At 26.5% G+C, this 22,370-nt stretch overlaps 1 protein-coding gene across 1 annotated transcript; it reads left to right on the top strand.

Annotated features, from left to right (window-relative positions):
* Nucleotides 1–19,688: 19,688 nt before the first annotated feature.
* LOC127264483 (cyclin-D5-3-like) lies at nt 19,689–21,684 on the top strand. Its single transcript, XM_051294032.1, has 5 exons — nt 19,689–20,318; nt 20,390–20,479; nt 20,563–20,857; nt 20,944–21,080; nt 21,167–21,684. Exons 1-5 carry the CDS (start codon nt 20,124–20,126, stop codon nt 21,320–21,322), a joined length of 873 nt encoding a protein of 290 aa, XP_051149989.1. The 5' UTR covers nt 19,689–20,123; the 3' UTR covers nt 21,323–21,684.
* The last annotated feature ends 686 nt before the right edge of the window (nt 21,685–22,370 follow it).

Below are 22,370 nucleotides of genomic sequence, written 5' to 3'. Positions count from 1 at the left end.
GGAATATTTTTTCTTTTTACAAAATATTCCATTAAATATTATTTTCATATCAAATTTAAATCAATTTTTTTAAAAGAAAAAACTCATCAAAAGAAACACAACTGTGTCCGAAAATATTTTTTTTATACAGTAGATATGATAATTTAGATAAAATATAATTAGAGGTTTATAATTAAAATAAATTAATTCTATAAAAAATATGGAGATTTAAATATAAATAAAAATATATATTTTCATGTGGAGAGAAAATAAAAATAAATGAATTTTAGGGTGTGTTTGTTTGGGAGTTTGGATTTTGAGTTGGGATTTGAATATTAAAAATTTTGAATTTGAATAGTTGTATGATGTAATGTTTTGAATGTAAAATTGATTTTTAGTATAATATAAAAAATAAAAAATAGGTGTTTGATTTGATTTTTTTTTTTTTTGAAAAAAAATGGGATGAATAGTAGATTTAAAATCCAATCTCTCAAACAAACACATTGATTTTAAATGAGTTATGATATTATATATTATATAGTTAATTAAATTTATATATATCGTTTAGTATGTTTTAATTTAATAAATTTTCATATAATGAAGTATGATTTTTATTTAAAATGAGATGAGAGTACTTTTATAACAAATCAAAAAGAAAAATAATTATGTATTTGAATGACAAAAAAATATATTATTTATATATTATTAATATTTTAAAATTTATATGCAAAAAAAGTAAACAACTATATATTATGTACAAAGAAAGAATTTTTATATTAGCAACACTTTTTATACTATCTTTATACCATGGCCTTTTTATATTAATAGTTGAATATTAGTTATTATATATTTTTTTTATTTTATATAATTTGTCCATTTTTTTTATTTCAGTCTATCACACATAATTTTTTAAAAAAAATATAATTATACACTTTAATCGTATTTTAAAATTCATAATTTATAATTTTTTCATTTTAATTAAACTATTTAGTCATATTAATTTTAAATTACACGTCTTCCGGTAAAAGTAGTCCGATTTATAATTATTTTTACTAATATACCTTTTAATGATTTACTTATTACATCATATCTAAAATTTCATATCTCAACTAAAATGGACAAATTATATAGGACGAATTGAGTAATACTTGGTACAAATTAGGAAAAAAATATATATACCTTTATTAATTTCTTATAATACAAATACAATTATATTTGTAAATTAAATTATACAAATGTAAATATATTTTTAATGTTAAATATAATAACGTAAAAAATAAATATGTTCTTTATACGGAACAAAAGTAGTATTTAACCTAAAAACAACTAAAAACTAAAGTGTTTGTTTAAAGATTTGAATTTTAAATAACAAAATTTTAAATTTAAATAATTTAAGTTGTTCGTTTTTTATTTTTGCTTGAATGTGTTTTATATTTTAAGTATGATGAATAGTATTAATAATATAAAAAATAATATTTTATATTAAATTATTAATTTTTATAAATAAATAAAAAGTATATTATATATTGTATTTATATATATTGTATTTTTTTGTAATATAAAAAATAAATTTATTTTATTTGATTTCTAAGAATTTTATTTATGAATTAATAAAATTGTGTAAAGAAATTATTTATTATATAGTTATATCGATATGAATAGTTGGTTGGTGTCAAAGTGCAGAGCAGAGTGTGAGAGTGAGTGAGTGGCAGCCAGCCCACAACCACAAGGAGCTTTGAATTTACAGCGGAAGGGTATTCATGTCATTTTATATTATTTATGTGTCAGGAAATTTAAGGAGACTTTTATATCAAAACTACAAAATAATAATAATAATAATAATAATAATATTCTATCAGTCATGCAAATGTATACTCATTACATGTTTTAATAAAAGTGAGTAATAATTGTTATTTTTTTTTATAGTAAAAAAATACAAAAATGTAATAATTTTTTACTTAATAAAAAACGAAAATATTTTTTATGACAATTCAAAAAAAAAAGTGAACTTAGATTTGAATAACAGAGGAAGTATATTTTTTTCATCTCAGCTAATTTGTCCATTTTATTTGGGACATAAAGTTTCATGTATTATGTAATTAATAATTAATTTAAAAGTACTACCTTCATCCGTCTCTAAATGTCTCATTTACTTTTTAAATTTTGATATTTGAATATTAATTATTACATATAAAAACATAATACAAATTAAGCGAAAAATAACAAAAAATAAAAATAAAAATTCTATTAGTGTTTTATAATACTATTACAATGACATATGTGCAAAAAATTATACAAATATAAGATATTTTTAATGTTAAGTACAATGACGTAAAAGGTAAATGAGACCTTTAGAGCCGGACGAAGGAGTATATTATTAAAAATATTTATGATATAATAAAATAATTATGATATAATAAAAATAATCCTAAATTAGGACTAAAATGACTAAATAATTTAACTAAATAAAAATTATAAATTATAAAATTTTAAAATATTATTAAAGTGTATAATTATATTTCAAAAAAAAATAATAATTTATATGAGACGGACAAATTTGAAAAGTGGACAAATTAAGTGAGACGAAATCAGCACTATATTTATAACTCAAGTTTGAAAATTCTATATCATTTTCTCCTCATAATTTAAAATTTATGTGAGATTTTCTTTGAAATTTAAAAAATATTGCATAAAATTCTATTTTTTTAGGACATTTTTTACAATATTTGAAAAAATACAAAATAATCTCATGCAATTTTTAAAAAATTTATGTAATATTTTTTAAAATACGAGAGAGTTTCATGCAAACTAATAATATTCAAAACTTTTGCATTTTGTTTATATAAATTTTCAAATTACCTTTAAAAAAAAATATTATACCGTCCCTTAATAATCTATCCATTTTTTTATTTTGGTCTATTCCATTCATTTTTTTTTAATAATTGTACTGTTTGCATAACATTACAAATACCCTTTCAATTTATAATATATTACACAAATATCATTAACTTTATATAATAAAGGTAGTTTTCTTTCTACCTTTATTTCTATTACATCCCAATATAATACTAATATTTCTAAAATTTTATAAAAAAAAGTAAATGGATAGATATATATGGGACTGAGGGAGTATCAAATAACTATTTTCTCACATCAGATATTGCTCTTACGTCTTAATTAAAAATATAATTTTTTACTATTTTTATTCATTTCATTCAAAATTATTTATTTTCTACTTTAGTAAAAGTAATCATATATTAGTATCAAACTATTCTTAATTTTAACATAAATTACAAAGGTACTGTTACATATATATATATACTAGAACACGCTCTTGCGCGGTATACCGCGCGACTATTCTATAATGTAATGTAGTGAAACATTATTTATTTGAAATATAAACTGTAAAACAAAAATGTAATCGAATTATTTACGCTCAGGTCGGTGGGTCAGGTCGTTTGGTTTGGTCGGTTGGTCTGGTCGGTTGGTTAGCGGTCGGATAGGCAGGTCGGAAGGTCCTCAGTCGGTTGGTCTGGTCGGTTGGTCCTCGGCCGGATGATCAGGTCGGTTGGTTAGCGAATGGATGGGCAGGTCGGAAGGTCCTCGGTCGGTTGGTCTGGTCGGTTGGTCCTCGGTCGGATGGTTAGCGGTCGGACAGACAGGTCTGATAGTCACCAGATCGGACAGACAGGTCTGATGGTCTGCGGTCGGATAAAGTAGGTCGGCTGGTCTGCGGTCGGATAGGCAAGTCATCTGGTCCGCAGGTGGATAGACAGGTTGCTTGGTGGGTGCGGCCAAGGAGTCTTTTGGTCTAGCGATTGGTCTCTGGATTGGTCGGTTGGGCTATTTGAGTTCTGGAACTGGTGGAGGCGTTTGGCGAGGCGGTTGATGTAACCGACCAGACGACGTTTCAAAATGTTTCGTCTTGGGCGGTTGACGGCGGTTGCTGGCGACGGTTCCAAAACGTCTTTTCAAGCCAGTACAAAGGTAGGGTAAGAGCTAAATTGTCATTTTCGAAATGAGGGGCATGATAGACTTTTCAAGTGACAAATCCATACAATCTCGTGTATAACAACATACAAGTTTTAATACCCAAATCAACTAATACATAAGGTATTGTTACGTACAAAAATAATAATAATAATAATAATGGTAGCAGTGTCTTGAAGGAAGGTAGGACCCGAAGTCGGGTAGAAAAGTAGAAAAATTTGCGCTCAGGTCGGTTGGTCAGGTCGGGAGGTCCTCAAGATGGAAAGTCATCAGGAAGGAAAGTCCTCAAGTCGGTTAGTCAGGTCGGTTGGTTAGCGGGTCGGAAAGTTTGTAGGTCTGATGGTCAGTAGGCCGGATAGACAGGTCTGATGGTCAGCAGGTCGGACAGACAAGTCGGAAGGTCTGCGGTCGGGTAGTCAGGTCGGTTGGTTAGCGGGTCGGATGGTCCATAGGTCGGAAAGTCTGCAGGTCTGATGGTCAGCAGGTCGGAGAGACAGGTCGGATGGTCAGCAGGTCGGACAGACAGGTTTGATGGTCAGCAGGTCGGACAAACAGGTGCGATGGTCAGCAGGTCGGACAAACAAGTCTGATGGTCTGCGGTCGGATAAAGTAGGTCGGCTGGTCTAACAATTGGTCTCTTGAATGGTCGGTCGGGCCAGTTGAGTTCTGGAACTGGTGGAAACGTTTGGCGAGACGGTGCAAGACACGTGTCAATAAAGGAGGAATTAGTGGGCAGTTGATGTAACCGACCAGACCACGTTTCAAAGCGTTTCGTCTTGGGTGGTTGACGGCGGTTGCTGGCGACGGTTCCAAAACGTCTATTCAAGTAATATTTAAGGATTTAGATTTTTTATTTTCAAGCATCTTCAATCAACTTCAACAAAGCAAAGTCAGATTTGGGGATCACCACTTTAAATTTTCAGCATTTTAATTTTCCAATCAATTTCCTTTTATGTACCGTACAGTGTTTAGAGATTCCTAATCTCAGACGCTAAAAAATCAAATTTAAGGTGTTACGTACAAAAATAATAATAATAATAAAAATAATGGTAGCAGGGTCTTGAACAAAGGTAGGACCCGAAGTCGGGCAGAAAAGTAGAAAAATTTGCGCTCAGGTCGGTTGGTCAGGTTGGAAAGTCCTCAGGTCGGGAGGTCCTCAAGACGGAAAGTGGTCAGGTCGGGAAGTCCTCAGGTCGGGACGTCCTCAGGTCGGGAGTTCCTCAAGACGGAAAGTGGTCAGGTCGGGAAGTCCTCAGGTCGGGAGGTCCTCAAGACAGAAAGTGGTCAGGACGGGAAGTCCTTAGGTCGGGAAGTCCTCAGGTCGGGAGGTCGTCAAGACGAAAAGTGGTCAGGTCGGGAAGTCCTCAGGTCGGGAGTTCCTCAAGACGAAAAGTGGTCAGGTCGGGAAGTCCTCAGGTCGGGAGGTCCTCAAGACAGAAAGTGGTCAGGACGGGAAGTCCTCAGGTCGGGAGGTCCTCAAGACGGAAAGTGGTCAGGTCGGGAAGTCCTTAGGTCGGGAAGTCCTCAGGTCGGGAGGTCGTCAAGACGAAAAGTGGTCAGGTCGGGAAGTCCTTAGGTCGGGAAGTCCTCAGGTCGGGAGGTCGTCAAGACATAAAGTGGTCAGGTCGGGAAGTCCTTAGGTCGGGAAGTCTGCAGGTCTAATGGTCAGCAGGTTGGACAGACGGATGGTCAGCAGGTCGGACAGACAGGTCTGATGGTCAGCAGGTCGGATAAAGTAGGTCGGCTGGTCTAGCAATTGGTCTCTGGAATGGTCGGTCGGGCAAGTTGAGTTTGGGAACTGGTGGAAGCGTTTGGCGAGACGGTGCAAGGCACGTGTCAATAAAGGAGGAATTAGAGATTCCTAATCTCAGGCGCTAATTAATCAAATTTAAGGATATTTTCCATATCTTTGAATTTTACTTTTTGTCTGTTGAAAAAATACATCAACACTTTATTTTCATATTTTATTTTTTATTGTTGAAAAATTGCATCAACAACAATAAAAAATAAAATAGAGGAGAATATAGATGAAATGTTTGAGATAAGAAGGGTGACCCTGCATCTCTTTATGAGTTTTGAAATGTCAAAAATAGCAAGGATATTTTAACTTTGATAATTGTTACGCACAAAAAATAATAATAATAATAATAATAATAATAATAATAATAATAATAATAATAATAATAATAAGGATAGCAGGATCTTAAAGGAAGATAGACACGAAGTCGGGTGGAAAAGGAAAAAAAAATTGCGTTCAGGTCGGTTGGTCCTCGGTCGGATGGTCAGGTGCGTTGGTTAGCAGTCAGATAGGCAGGTCGGAAGATCCTCGGTCGGTTGGTCTGGTCGGTTGGTCCTCGGTCAGATGATCAGATCGGTTGGTTAGCGGTCGGATTGGCAGGTCGGAAGGTCCTCAGTCAGTGGGTATGGTCGGTCGGTCCTCGGTCAAATAGTTAGCGGTCGGACAGACAGGTCTGATGGTCAGCAGGTCGGACAGACAAGTCTGATGGTCTGCGGTCGGATAAAGTAGGTCGGCTGGTCTGCGGTCGGATAGGCAAGTCAGCTGGTCCGCAGGCGGATAGACAGGTCGCTTGGTTGGTGCGGCCAAGAAGTCTTTTGGTGTAGTGATTGGTCTCTGGATTGGTCGGTTGGACTATTTGAGTTCTGGAACTGGTTGAGGCATTTAGCGAGGCGGTTGATGTAATCGACCAGACGATGTTTCAAAACGTTTCGTCTTGGGCGGTTGACGGTGGTTGCTAGCGACGGTTCCAAAACGTCTTTTCAAGCCAGTACAAAGGTAGATTAAGGGCTAAATTGTCATTTTCGAAATGAGGGGTTGGATAGACTTTTCAAGTGGCAGATCCGTACAATCTCGTCTTTTCAAGCCAGTACAAAGGTAGGTTAAGGGCTAAATTGTCATTTTTGAAATGAGGGGTAAGATAGACTTTTCAAGTGGCAGATCCGTACAAACTCGTGTTTATAAGATATAATATACACACATAAAGGGTGTGTTTGCTTTGGGGGATTTCCCCTAAATTTGATTATTAATCTAAATTTTTTCTCCCAAAAAACATCAAATCAAACATAAATTTTTTATTTTTATATTATACTAAAAATCAATTTTACATTCAAAACAATGCATTAACACTTATTTATATTACATCATACAATTATTCCAATTCAAAATTTTACTATTCAAATCTCAACTCAAAATTCAAACTCCCAAACAAACACACCCTTACAAAAGAAAAGATATTAAAATTATCTTACATATTTTCACTAATTAATAAAATACTAATATGTTTTAATCTACTATAAAAAATCAAATTGACACTTTCGTCTGGCACCAAGAAAGTACTACTCCCTCCGTTTCCGCTATAGATGATTTATTTTTTCTTTTTAATTCGTATCACACTCATTTATAGTTTTAGTAAAATTTAACACTCTTAAAATTACTTAGCAAATATAATATAGTATTTAAAATATTTAAACACCTATGTTAAAATTTATTTTTAATGATATATATTAAATTTTATTTTGAAAATACTAACAATGCCACGAATATAAAAATTTAAAAAAAAAATATTATAACAATTATAATTAACCTACTAAATTAGATTACCTAAAATACATTATCTATAATCAAATGAGTCTATCTGAACCGGAATAGATGAAGTAATATTTATCTGAAGTAAGATTTTTTTTTTAAATAATAGTAATAAATAAATATTTAATATAATATCTATTATTAATTAAATAAAGTGTTAATATATTCTTAAAATATAGTTTAAATTTTATTTCTTATATATATATATATATATCCACACAAAGCCTAATTAATTCAATGGCATAGCTACTTTTTCATTTATTCATTTTCAATTCTCAAAATTTATTACTTTCTCCGTTCCATATAATTTGTCTCTATTTTTTATTTTCGTCCGTCCCATATAATTTGTTCTTTTCTTTTTTGAAAAATTGATTATACACTTTAATTATATGTTAAAATTTAAAATTTAAATTTTTTTAAATCTTAATTAAACTATTTAGTTATCTTAATCTTAATTTATAATTATTTTTACTAATACACTTTTTAATTACTTATTAATTATATTTTACCTAAATTCTCGTATCTACAGTAATAAGTCAATCTGATCTAGGACGGAGGGAGTATAATTCTTTAATTTAAAGTATGTATGTTTGGTACATTTGAAAAATATGATGTAACATACCTACTAAAATTGTGACAATATTTTGATAGCCATCCATTTATTTATAATAATTGGACCGGTTATAGTCGCTGTATTTTTTTAGCAAAAAAATACTTAATATATTTTTTAAAAAAATTAATATATCACTCATATTTATTATTTTTTATTTTCTGTATGATTCTCTGTCTCACAAAAAATTTAAAAAAAAAATTCATCAAAGTAAAACACAAAATAAACAATTTGTAATTTGGACTTTTACCACATATATTAAAAGATATTTGTAAAATATATTGACTAATAAGAAAATTATATATTGATAAAATAAAATTTAAGCAAGATATAAAAATAATTTCTTATTGTGTAAATGCCAAATTTATTAAATTTAAAAAATAATATAGTAATTGTGGATATCATAGAATGGTAAAAATGTACAGATTGGAGGCAAAAATAATAAATATTCTCTTTGTTTCTTAGCAAGAGATATATTTTGCCATTTATAGCATTATAAATAGTACTCTCCTATTTGCAAAAATTACTTTCATTTTTTCTGTAATTATAAATATTTGTCATATAAAGTGTTTGTAAATAATACTCCATCGGTCTCATATCTATATATCAATTTGTTTTTTACACGAAGTTTTAGAAATATTAGTATTATATTGAGATAAAGTAGAACTAAAGATAAAAATACTAAATTACCTCTATTAGTATTGTATGATATAAAGGTAATGGCATTTGTATAATATATTGTAAATTGGAAGGTATTTGTAATGTTAGGTAGACGGTACAATTACTAAAAATGAAAAAATGGATAGATTGTTAATGGATAAAGGGAGTAGATAGTTTTTTATTTGGTAAATATGGCTCTGATCACTCAATGTTTTTTGATGAAATAATTTTTGGTATGTGATACGATAAATTATGTTAAAAATAAAAAATATTGTAGTATTATTTAAGATCGAATATTTATGTAATGACTTTTTAAATTTTTTACAAGGAATATTTTGATTTTTTTACTTTTGTATAAAATATTTTGTTTTTTTATTATTATTTTTAGGAAATCGCAATTGAAAATGGTGTTAGGAGAAGAGAGTGAAAAATTCCAAGCTCTTGATAAAATATATGTGTAATGTTATATTTGTAATTTATATAAAATTTAAGTGTATTTTAATATTAATGTGTAATATATTTTTAATAAAAATAATATATTAACTTGAAACGATGAGATAATATAATAAATAAAATATTTGTTAAAATATATTTAAAAGTAATATATTATATTTATGATAGTTATTGAATTTAAGATATTCGTATGATTTTTGTTTTATGTAGACGATTTGTATATCATTATAAATATTTACGTATTCTTATTATCGAAATAGAGAATTTCAATTTTATATTTTAATAATATTATTATTTTTTAATCGAAATACAAATAGGAATTTTTTTTTTTTTTACGGTATGTGAACTGTAGAGTATTATTTTGATGTTGGTTGTTTGAACTTTGAACTAGTGCAGTTTTTATTCCTACTTATGTCTTAACCTAAAAGAGAAATAATCAGCGACAGCTTATTTATTTATTTTTCTATTTCTAAGAAAAAAATAATAATAAATCATATTTTAAATGTATTTTTAAATTATGCTAAAACGGAATTTTAAATTACATGCAAAATGTATTAATCTATATATAAAATATCAATTTAGTGTTAAAATTAGTAATATAAATATGTTAAATTATAAACTTAAAAAAACAAAACATAAATACTTTCTTTTGCAATAAATTTCTAACATATTTTTTCAAAAAATTAATATATTATACACGGTCTTTATTTTTTATACTATTATTTACATAATCTACTTATATATTTTATATCAAAAAAAAAAATTCACAGGAAAACACCTTAGAGCTTATTGTTTGGACTTGAGTTTTTAGTTTATGTTTTGAATAGTAAATTTTAAATTAAGTTTTTATTTGATGTCATATAAATATACGTTGATATAATATTTTGAATATAAAATTAATTAATATATATTTTATTATCTCACAAAAAATTAATTATTTAACACAAAATATTAATATTTTATATAAAAAAATATTTCAAACTAAAAATATTAAACAAATACAATATATATACAAAAAAATTAACTATTAAAAATATGTCATGCGCATCCATATAATATATTGTACATAATAGGCTACGGATGTTGTGCTAATCTGTCAAAGTTATGCTGATTTAACCAAATCAACATATGCCAGACACATAATAATATATATTTATACACAATACAATATATGCTTAGTTATAATATAACACATGTTGTATTATAAATATATTGAGATATATATAAATATATATTGATTACCAGTATACATATGCTTATTTGGTCAAATTAGCATAATGCTGACTTGACCAAATCGGCAGTCGATCAATGCCCTACATAATATTATATATTTTATCCAAATTAAAACATATAACCAACATATATATATACAAAAATCAACAATTCACCATAAAATATTACTTCCTCCGTCCTGAAAGTAAATATTCATTTGTTTTTTGTACGTAATTTTAGAAATATTAGTATTATATTAAGATATAGTAGGAATAAAGTAGAAATGATTAAAATAACCTTATTAGCATGTGTGATATAAAAGCAATGACATTTGTGTAATATATTGTAAGTTGTAAAGGTATTTGTAATGTTAAGTAGATAAATACAGTTACTAAAAAAGGAAATAAATACTTTGTTATGGGACGGACTAAAATGAAAAAAATGATACTTTGTTATGGGACGGAGGGATTTTTTTTTATATTATCGACACAATTTTTCGTACTTCACTAAAAAAAATCTCAAACTAAACCATTTAGCAAACAAAGCTTTAATTTTTTACTGTTGAATCACTGCAATTTCCTATAAAAAAAATTATAAATAAAAAATACTCCTATGAGAATTTATTGTTTTACTATTTCAATTTGTCCACCAAATGTATACGCATATTTATTTCAATAAAAAAGTTCAATTACTTTTTATCTATTTATATAATTGTCACTAATGATCCATACATATTTCTTATACTTAATTTATTTTAATTTTAGAATTACATTATCAATCCTGTAAAAATTCTAATTTTGCTTCTACAAAAATATGTATATATTCATATAATATTTTTTTTAAAACTCCATACAAAGTTTTGAACATAAATTCATGTTAAAAAAAAAAAAAAAATAATAATAATAATAATAATAATACTCTCTCCGTCCCAGATACCATGTCCACATTGCCGTTTCTGTCCGTCCCATATACCATGTCACTTTCCTTTTTTGGAAAATGATTACACACTTTAATCTCATTTCAAATTTTTTAATTTTTTTTTAATTTTAATTAAACTAATTAGTTATCTTAATTTTAATTTATAATTATTTATATTAAAAAATAATTATTTTCACTAATATATTTTTAATTATCTACTAATTACATCCCTTCTAAAATACCATGTCTACACTGTAGTATATACGGTATCTGAGACGGAGAGAGCAATAAGTTAAAAAAATACAATATTATATATATATATATATATTATAAATATTGAAAATTCACATTACAGTTGGGTATGGACATCCTCTCCAACCTACCCTACGCCTCCATTTAATTGCATTTATTTCTGCAGCCATCTTTATACTCTCTGCCTATTTATACATTTCTTTTAGCTAAACAAACTAATAAGTTATTTTCTCGGTCCCACAAAGGCTCATTTGGACTTTGACAATAAATTAAAAAATAATACTCTCTCAGTCGTATAAAAGATGTTTTTTTCGAAAATTAAAAAATAATAGTATTTAATTAAAAATATGTATAAAATATAATATTTTTTTTTGTCTCAAAACTATAGTCTGGTTATGTTTGGCACGGAAATTAAAGAATATTGATATTATATTGACAGTGGATAAAAAGTACGGATAAAATTTTTTTTTGCACTTGTGAGTATATTAGTGTAAAAAGTAGTGGCAATTGTGTAATAATAATGAAAAAAATAATTGTAGTTTTATAGTGATATTATTTATGAAAATGAGACTATTATTTTGAGACGGACAAAAATAGTAAACAAAACTATTGTATTGAGACGGAGGGAGTATAAAAGACTAAATTATCTTTGTTTCTTGGAAGATTTTAAAAAGTGAATTAGAGTAATAATCATGAATAATTGTAGAAAAATAGAAATAATTTTGTTGTAAAAGGAGACCACAATTACAAAATAAGCAAATAAGATAATTATTTTGGGACGGATGAAAATAATAAAAAAAAAGACAATTTTTTTGGGACGGAGGTAGTATTACTTTTGTTCGTCTCTCAGAGTTATATTTATTTTTTACATCATTGTACATAATATTAAAAATATTCTTATATTTATATAATTTTTTGTATAAATGTTACAATTATATTAGTACTACAAGGCATTGATACAAGTATCTTTGTCATTCTTCGTTAATTTGTATTCCTTTTTTATATAATAATTAATATTTAAATATCAGCACACAAAAAAATAAATATGACCTTTAGAGTCGGACAAAATAAATATATTTTTTTATTAATGGAAGTGTATAAAATAATTTTAATATTTCTGCTTTTGTATTTTATGTATAAATTAATTTTATATATGATAGTATATTTTGTAGTTTATGTAAAAATTTAAAAATATTTTAGTATTATTATTTAATCGATTTTAATACAATAAATAATAGATACTTTAAAAAAATTATAATAAAAATTTTGGTATTTAATGTATTGTCTTTTAAGATTAAAATATAAATTTAATGTGGTATTTTATTTTATTAAAAGAAATATTACTAATAATAAATAATACTGTCACAACTTTCATAAGTGTGCATTTAAAGAGATCATAACATTATCAATTTTATGATTATTATTATTATTTTAAATTGTAATCCACAATTTATAGATTTATTTTAACTTTCCGTAAGGTTTTGTTTGGATAGAAAGTTTGTGGTGTGTTTGTATTCTTTTGTTTTTGTTTGATTGTTTTTTTTTTTTTTTTCTTTTCTTTTTAGTTTGAGGTGTTCTTGATAGTATTAGATATGAAAGAAATATTGATAATATAAAAATCAATATTTTGTACTGAATTATTAATTTCTTACGTTGATAAAATATATATTATATATTTTATGTCAATATGTGTATATTGCATATTTTTAATTAATATTTATGAGAAATCATTTCATTTAAAAATATTTCCTACTTGATTATTGCATTTTGGTATACAAAAAATTTAGCATTTCACTTTGAACCCAAAATGATGAAATATTAGGATAAATTTAATACTTCCTCTATCTCAAAACTACAGTGTGAGTTATGTTTGGCACGAGATTTAAGAAATATTGATATTATATTGATAGTGGGTGAAAAGTACGGGTAAAAAACTTTTTTGCCTTTGTGAGTGTATTAGTGTAAAACGTAGTGGCAATTGTGTAATAATAATGAAAAAGTAATGATTTATAGCGATATGATTATTTATGAAAATGATATTATTGTTTTGGGACGAATAAAAATAATAAATAAGACTATTATATTGGGACGGAGAGAGTACGTATTACCTTTGTTTTAGCATAAGCATATAAAATGCTTTAATTGTAAGATTTATTTCAAAATATTAGCCCAAATGATGTACAAATTCCATTGGTTGTATTTTCAATTCATTTCACTATTTTATACTTCCTCCGTCCAAATTCTATTGTCCTAAAGTATATTTGTACCGTTTTTTTAGGTGATTGTTTTTTTATTATGAATGGACAAATTTTCCCTTAAGTGTATGGTAGATATTAAAAGTAACAAATGAATGAATGGTAAAAATGTAAAATTTAAAAGAAATAGGACAATAGTTGTTGGACAGTCCCAAATAAAAAAGTAGGACATTAGTTTGTGTACGGAGGGAGTATATAATATATTTTTTTTTCTCTTCAGAAAATATCATATTGTATACTTATTTTATATTCAACGTATTATATTCAAAAATATTTTCTATTTAAAATATTAAATTAAATATATATTAAGATTCTACTATTCCAAAATACACCAAAATATACCAAAACACAACCAAACAAAAAATGATCACAATTTGAATACAATAAATTATTTGTAGATACATGAATGTTGAGTCTCAATCACTAATTCACAAATATATATATATATATATACTTCACATACTTGTGTCATTTTCATGCCATATAACTTGAATAATTTATTTTTCAAATAAGAAATATTATTTTTAATACTTAAATTATGTAGTATATAAATAATCATATTCATATACTATTTTTCCAGCCTAATATTTTATAGAAATAAATAATATATTATTTGTAGAAATGAATAAATATTGTACTGTAAATAATTTGTAACCTAACTTAAAAACATTTCAAAGTACAAATAAACACACAGATGTATAACACTAATTCTCATAATTTACAACAACTAATGAATAGTAATTAACATGTGATATTTTTATGAAATAAATAATATATATTATAAAAAATTTATTATAGGAAAAAATTAAAAACCAAATTAAAAGAAAAAAAATAGTATTTGGTTCTAATATGTAAATTATATAACACCCCCTTATGTTTTAGTAAGAATGCATAAAACACCTCGTATTTTATTTATTGCTTGAAACCCCTTACGCTAATATCAAGTTTGCATGAAACACCCAAAGTTAATGTTTGGTTCTAAATAAAAACCTAAATTACACATGTTTTATACAAATAAAAAACGTAAAATATTTTAAATCATTTTTTAAAATAAATAAATTAATCATTTATTTTATAATTTTTGGGAGACAAATTATTATTTGATTTTTTTTTTATATAAAAACTATAAAAGTAAATGATTTAATCAATTGTTTATTATTTATTTTATTCAAAAACTTATTTAAAATATTTTACACATTTTATTTGTATAAAAATTGTATAATTTAAGTCTTTATTTAGAACAAACTTTCAACTTTGGACAAGGAGAGTGTTTCATGCAAATTTTGTATTAACATAAGAGAGTTTCACGCAATAAATAAAACATGAAATGTTTTATACAATTTTTTACTAAAATACAAGAGAGTATTACATAATTTGCCTTCAATAATATATATAGCTGGTAGCTTTAATTTTATCCTAAAAGAATTATAATAATAGAATTCAAACAAAGTGTCAATAAATTTATAAATACACACGCAAAAGTAAAATAAATAAATAAAAAATAAAATACATAATAAGTGGTGGTCCGAAGCAGAATCAGAATCTAGCACAAATAACCATAACATTGTTGTTTATATATATATATATATATATATATATGCTTATGCATGTTTCTACTTGAGGAATCTTTCAAATTTATTTCTCTAACTTTTTTTTTTTTTAAATGATATTAAATATATTATTATTCATATATATATTTCAAAATTTTAAAATATTAGTCCAAATCTCCATATAAATAGAGCTTATGGTTGTATTCTTTTATTACTTATGAATTTTTATGAATCTCTCAATCCCAAAAATTTTAGCTACATTGGAGCTTAAATATTTGACTTTATCATAATTAATAATAATAAGGTAAATTTAAAAGACGGATAAATAATAATAATTAAAAAAAATTGACGGATAGATGAAATATTAGTAATCGAAGACCGTAAAAATATTAGTTAAAGACTTTCTCTTTCAGGTTGTATTCTTTTATTGCTTATGGTTGCATTCATTTACTGCTTATAATAAATTTATGGGGTTTTGTAATATATTAATAAATAATAATATTATCTACGTTTCAAAACAATAAAGATAATTGGGATGAACACAAGAATTAAGATGGGGATAGCTTTGTAAAAAAGTGGGGCTAGAGTTTCCAAAAATAGAAATGAGATTATTGTTTTGGAACGGACGAAAATGACAGAATAAAACTATTATTTTGAGATAGGAAATATTTCATTGATTAGTGTAAATGTGTAAGAGATTTTGACATTTTTGTCATTTGACTTTATGTATAAAATAATTGTATATGCAATGGTATATTTGTAATTTAAATCGAAACCAATAATATTTTGGTATTAGATGTATGATTACTTTTACTAAAATAAAAAATATATATACTTTCTCCGTTCCCATAAGAAGGATACCATTTTCTATTTTTTTCCGTCCCCAAAATAAGGATACCATTTTCTATTTTTGTCCGTCCCAAAGTAAGGATATCATTTCCTAATTTAGTAACTATATTACCTACTTAACATAATAAATACTCTTACAATTTACAATATATTACACAAATGTCATCACTTTTATAACACACTATATTAATAGGAGTATTTTCGTCTTTTTTACTACAAACTAATATAATACCAATATTAAAAAATCTACGTGCAAAAAGCAAACGGTGTTCTTTTTGCGAAACATAAGTGCGGCCGCTAGAGAAAATATATTTTTGAGTTGAGTAGAGAATACTTGGAGTAATATTTTGTAAAATAAAATAAAATAAATATTTAATGTAATATTTATTGAAAAATTATTAGCGAATAGTGCTAATAAAGTTTTTAAAAAATGTGTACATAAGCAGAATGTAACTTTGTTTAATCCCATCCAACCTAATATGTACAACTTCTATTTGGTCATTCTTAATTATTATTGTCACAGTTATTAGCTATTAAAAGAAATGTGGATTATACTTTGTCAGTTAATAATAATAATAATAATTAATTAATTAATTAATTAAATAAAATAAATAATTTAATTTTTTAAAATTAAAATTAGGCCATAAAAAGGGGGTGGGTCAGTGGGGATTCTTCTGGACAATATGGACAAAAAAAAAACAGGTGATTAAATTAAGGTTAATGCGCATGAAGATCTGTACACTGTTAAAATTCTATTATTTATTTATTTGAAAATTAATTTTGGTAAATAAAATGGCTGTAATTTGTATTGGATCTTGCGTCCTACAGTTGTCCTATGGTGAATTTCTATTTTATTTTTTTTGTTTATTTATAATTTATAATATTACATGTCATTAAAAAAAAAAGTTTATTTTCGTTTTTATAATTCATTGAAAAATAAATCTGTTTTTTTTTTTTAAAAAAATTTTACTTTTTTTTTTTTTTTTTTTTCATAACCTTTTTAATATAGGGAATAAAAATACACACTATATAAAAATTTCTATTAAAAAGGTAAATAAGCCTTGTCGTAAAAGGAATAGAGGTCAGCAGCTCCGGGATCTGAACTCCTGGGATGAAGAGGATGATCTACACCGTTGGAGGCGTAGGTGACAGGCAAATATAGACGTGGATAATATCAGGAGTTGTAGTCCAGGGTGTGGCTAAAGAATGTAAGTGACGTCATAATGGATGGCCCACTGGACCCTGAATTTGGGCTTAAATTATCTCGGCCCAAAAAAAATCATAAACAATTATAATTTGGGTAAATATATTTTTAAGGAATAAATATGTTTTCAGTTCTTTATATAAATACATTTTCATTTGACACTTTAAATAAAATTTGTATAAAAATAATCTTATATCTAACTCGTAGGTTTTGAAAATATTATGTTGGATCAAATATTATCGTGTGTGTTGACATGACACTTCTAAAATTGATATGAACTAGCAGTATAATAATTTTTAGTACAAATTTTTTTTACGTGAATTTAATTTTGTATATTTATTAAAACATTCTCCATAATTTACATATTTGTTTGAAAATTAAATTCATGTCAAAATAGGGTGTGTTCTTTTAATAAAAATGCACACATATATTTTTTAAAAAAATATTAATATATAACGCACATTAATTATTTTTATATTTTTTAGACAATATTTCATGTAATATTACAATAAGAATTTATAGACACATTTTATTACTCATGCATCAATTTTGATATATCTATTTTTAAATTAATAGTTTTTTTATCCATCATCTATCATATTTGACATATAAACAGATAAATATATATATATATATAGGTAAATTATATAACACATCATTGTGTGTTACTAAAAATGCACAAAATACTCTGTATTTTATTTATTAGTGAAGCCTCTTGTGTTAATAGAAAGTTTGCATGAAACACATTCTTTGTCTAAAAATGATGTTTGGTTCAAAAAAAAGACCTAAATTACGTAAATTTTATACAACTAAAAACGTAAAATATCTTAAATAATTTTTTGAATAAAATAAATAAATTAATAATTTATCAATCATTTATTTTTATAAATTTTTATAAAAATCAGACAACAATTTGTCTCCAAAAACTATAAAATAAAGGATTAATAAATTATTTATTTAATACAAAAAAATTATTTAAGATATTTTGCGCTTTTTATTTATATAAAATTTACGTAATTTAGGTATTTATTTAGAACTAATATCAGTTTTTGACAAGAAGAGTGTTTCGTGCAAATTTTATATTAACACGATGGATTTCACGCAATAAATAAAACACATATGTTTTGTACATTTTTACTAAAACATAAGGAGATATTATATAATTTACCATATATATATTTGACTCATTTAATTTGATAAAGTAATAGATTAATTAAATTAAATTATATTAAAAATACAATATTTATTTAATACGGCGCAAAAGTGAGGTATGCATGAGAACACAAGTAACTTAATTACATAAATGTTTATGAATTGAAATGTTCATTTTATATTTATAATTTTGTTTTATTTATAATTTTGTTTTACGACGTAAAAATAGTAATATTTATTTTTTTAATGTGACACCTAAAATTTAAAAATATCGAAAGTTTGAAGCGAAATTAAATTATTTTATTTGTTCACTGTATATTTTTTTATGATTGTTAATAAAAAAATATATATATTTTTATAAAACATCATCTTAAAATAATATATAAGTCAAGATTTAAATTATTTTTAGATGAAATAATAATTGAACTTAAATTGTTGTAAGATATTATCTACGTCTACTCACAAAGTTTATATATATATATTTTTTATTATCTAATAACAAATTAATCATTTAAAAAATACTCGATTTTTTTTACAAATACTCTTGCGTTAAACTGTAAAAAAATTTAAAACTTATATCAATAAAATTACTATCACACACAACACATTCATTTATTCTTTCCGTCCGGTTAAAAAGTTCACATTTATTTTTAGTGTGAAATTTAAAAAATAATAATATTTTAATTATAATAGGTAAATTAAAAGTATTTATATAAATAAAAAAATAATATAGTTAATAAAATTATTATTTTATAATTAAATGTCCAAAACAAAAATATATATAATTTATAGGTGGATTTAGGAAAGTGTACAGTAAAATAAATTTAAATAAAAAAAATAAAACAAAGCCATGTAGTAGTAGTAGTAAATAAATGCAAGTATGGAACAGCCTACGTTAATAAGATTTATTTGACAACTCACTTTTCCACGTGTCGCCACACCGTAGGCCCACGTGTCAAAAGAATACCTCCGTCAAAACCATACCTTTTTCATTCAATACTTTTTACACACACACTCACTCACTCACTCTCTCTCTATCTCTCTCTTTCTCCTCTCTCAGTCAACAGAACCTTTCTCTCTCTCCACGGCGGCCCTTCCATTTCCACCACCGCTCTCCGCCACGTCGCCCCACCTCCGATTTCAACTTCATTTTCCTCTTTCCCCATTTCGAACAAATTTTAGCCCCTCCATAAACCATAATCTCCTTCCCACATATATATATATATATATATTTAGATAGAGAGCGAAACAGAGACTTACACAATACATACACAGATACATACAGAAAAGCTACTGTAATGGTTTGATTATAACATTGTCTATTATATATATATATAGAGAGAGAGCACAAATTTTCCTTCGAAGCTCCATAGATAACCTAACATTTTTTTCTCCCCCTTTGCTCCAAAAAAAGCACAAATTCGAGAAATTAGGGATGGAAACTTCTCGAAATGTAGCTGAAGAAGAAGAAGAAGAAGAGGAGGAAAATTACGACGAAGATTCCATCAAAATGTTCCTCGAGAAAGAATCTCGAGCTCGAAATTTAGGGCTACGAATTAGGGGAGACGTAATTCCTCATCCAGATTGGGTTCTAAGGGCGCGTTTGGATGGAATTTCATACATTCTCAAAGTCAGTTTTCCTACACATTTACTGATTACCAAATTATGCTGTTGTTATTAATTTTTGCCAATTTTTTGCAGACAAGAGATCGCCTTAAGCTCAGAAGCCAAACAGCGTATGCATCAGTGACATATCTTGATAGATTTCTTGCAAGAAGAAGATCTCTTGATGTAAGTCTTGTTGTCCTAATGATTTGAGCATTGATTTTCTTGACATTTTTTTTGGTATTTTATAAAAATATTTATATGTGAAGGAAGAGAAGCAATGGGTTGTGAGGTTGCTGTGCATTTCATGTCTTTCAATAGCTGCAAAAATGGTGGAAATGAAAGTTCCAAGATTGTCTGAATTTTGTTGTGAGGGTTACACTTTTGGGAGCAAAATTATACAGAGAATGGAGGTTTTGGTGTTGAACACATTGGAATGGGAAATTGGATTAGTTTCACCATTTCATTACATTCAATTTTTTGCAAGAAAGTTTCTTGAAAACACACCAAGAAATAGTGATGCAATTTACAGAGCTGTGGATGTCATTTTGGGCACAATGAGAGGTAACCCTTTGTAAAATTTAATAATAATCATTAGATGGATTTTTACACTTATAACTCACAAATTAATTTAATTTTAATTTATGCAGATGTGAAAATAATGTGTCACAGGCCATCTGTGGTGGCAGCAGCAGCCACACTGATTGAATTTGATCAATTCTTGAAAAGGGATGCCATTGAACATACATTGAGGAGTTTCTTGATTTCAAGTTTGCCTTTCCAAATTGTGAGAATTACAATTTTATTTTTATTTTTATTTTTAACAAAAAAAATAAAATTGAATCCCATATTGAATTTAATATGTTATTCCAGGAGGAAATCATGGGTTGCTACTACCAAATTCAACAAGATTTATTACAGAGTGATCATGGGATCTCATCTTCTTCTTCAACAGCAGCAGCCATTGGTAAAAGAAAGAGGCTTGTGTTTGATCATGAGAATGATGATGGCAAGAAGAGAAAGCCTTGAAAACACCACTACTTAATTTGGCAGAGATTATGTGAATTTTTCTTATTTATTTTGGACTAATAAGTAATAATCTCTGCCTATATATATATATATATATATAGATACATGATTCTGGAAGAAGAAAGAAAGAAAAGGTGTGGAAAAGAAAGGCAGGAAAAAGACTTCCCCAAAGACCAAAAGTCCACAGCTCAAAAAACAGCTACTATTATTTTCTTGATATTTGTCCCATTTGTTTAATTATTATTATAATTATTGTTTATTTTGATGTTTTTAAATTTTAAAAAAATATATATATTCCTGTGTAGATGGAGCAGCCCTGGATTTTTAAGGGTAATTTTTTTTTTTTATTTTAAATTTTTTGAGGGGCCCTTTAATGTTCTTCTTCTTCTTCTTATCCTTTTTAGAGTCTTGATGGGGTTTGGGGGAGCTGTTGCAGTGATTTGATACATGTTTGTTGCAAATTGGCTATCAAAAAAGATGATTTTGTGAGTCTGTGAGGACTGGTTTTTGTTTGAATATGTTTGGGGGAGGCACCCCTACCCTACCCCCACCCCACCCCACCCCCTTTTTGTGGTGTTGAGTTTTCATCCCCTGTTTGAGAAAGGGGCTGTCCATCATGGTTTTTGCCTGGTGGAAAAAGAGAAGCACTTTTCAAGGGGATGTTGATGGAGCCCATCTTTTTTTTTTTTTTTTTTTTATAAGTAATTAAAATATATATATATATATATATATATATGTATGATAGTATTTGTGATGTAGTTGAGAATGATCACATCAGTCAATAGGGCTTTAGGTCTTTCTACTGTTGCTGTGGATTTATATTTGTTTTGTTTTGTTTTATGTGTGTATGTATGTTGATGGGATTATAACTAACAGGTGTTGCAATGGGGGATGATGATTAGATTTATTATTAATTTTTTTTAAATAATATTCTCTCTCCTAATTTTAAGGATTTTTTTTTTTTACATTTTTTTGTATGTTCTATTAAAATTTGTTTTTTATTTAATTTTTAGTAAAAATAATTATGCATTAATATTAAAATATCTTT

This window comes from Andrographis paniculata, unplaced genomic scaffold, assembly GCF_009805555.1.
Source record: "Andrographis paniculata isolate CXL003 unplaced genomic scaffold, ASM980555v1 Contig70END, whole genome shotgun sequence".
NCBI classification, from domain to species: Eukaryota; Viridiplantae; Streptophyta; class Magnoliopsida; order Lamiales; family Acanthaceae; genus Andrographis; species Andrographis paniculata.
Note: the sequence above shows the minus strand (reverse complement) of the source record. Positions and strands in the feature narration are given on the sequence as shown.

What these genes read in the sequence shown, in the direction of transcription:
- LOC127264483 (XM_051294032.1), top strand. Translation starts at nt 20,124, where the DNA reads ATGGAAACTTCTCGAAATGTAGCTGAAGAAGAAGAAGAAGAAGAGGAG. An exon ending in CAAGAAGAAGATCTCTTGAT is followed by an intron (nt 20,480 to 20,562) that starts GTAAGTCTTGTT and finishes TTATATGTGAAG; the next exon opens with GAAGAGAAGCAATGGGTTGT. An exon ending in CAAGTTTGCCTTTCCAAATT is followed by an intron (nt 21,081 to 21,166) that starts GTGAGAATTACA and finishes ATGTTATTCCAG; the next exon opens with GAGGAAATCATGGGTTGCTA.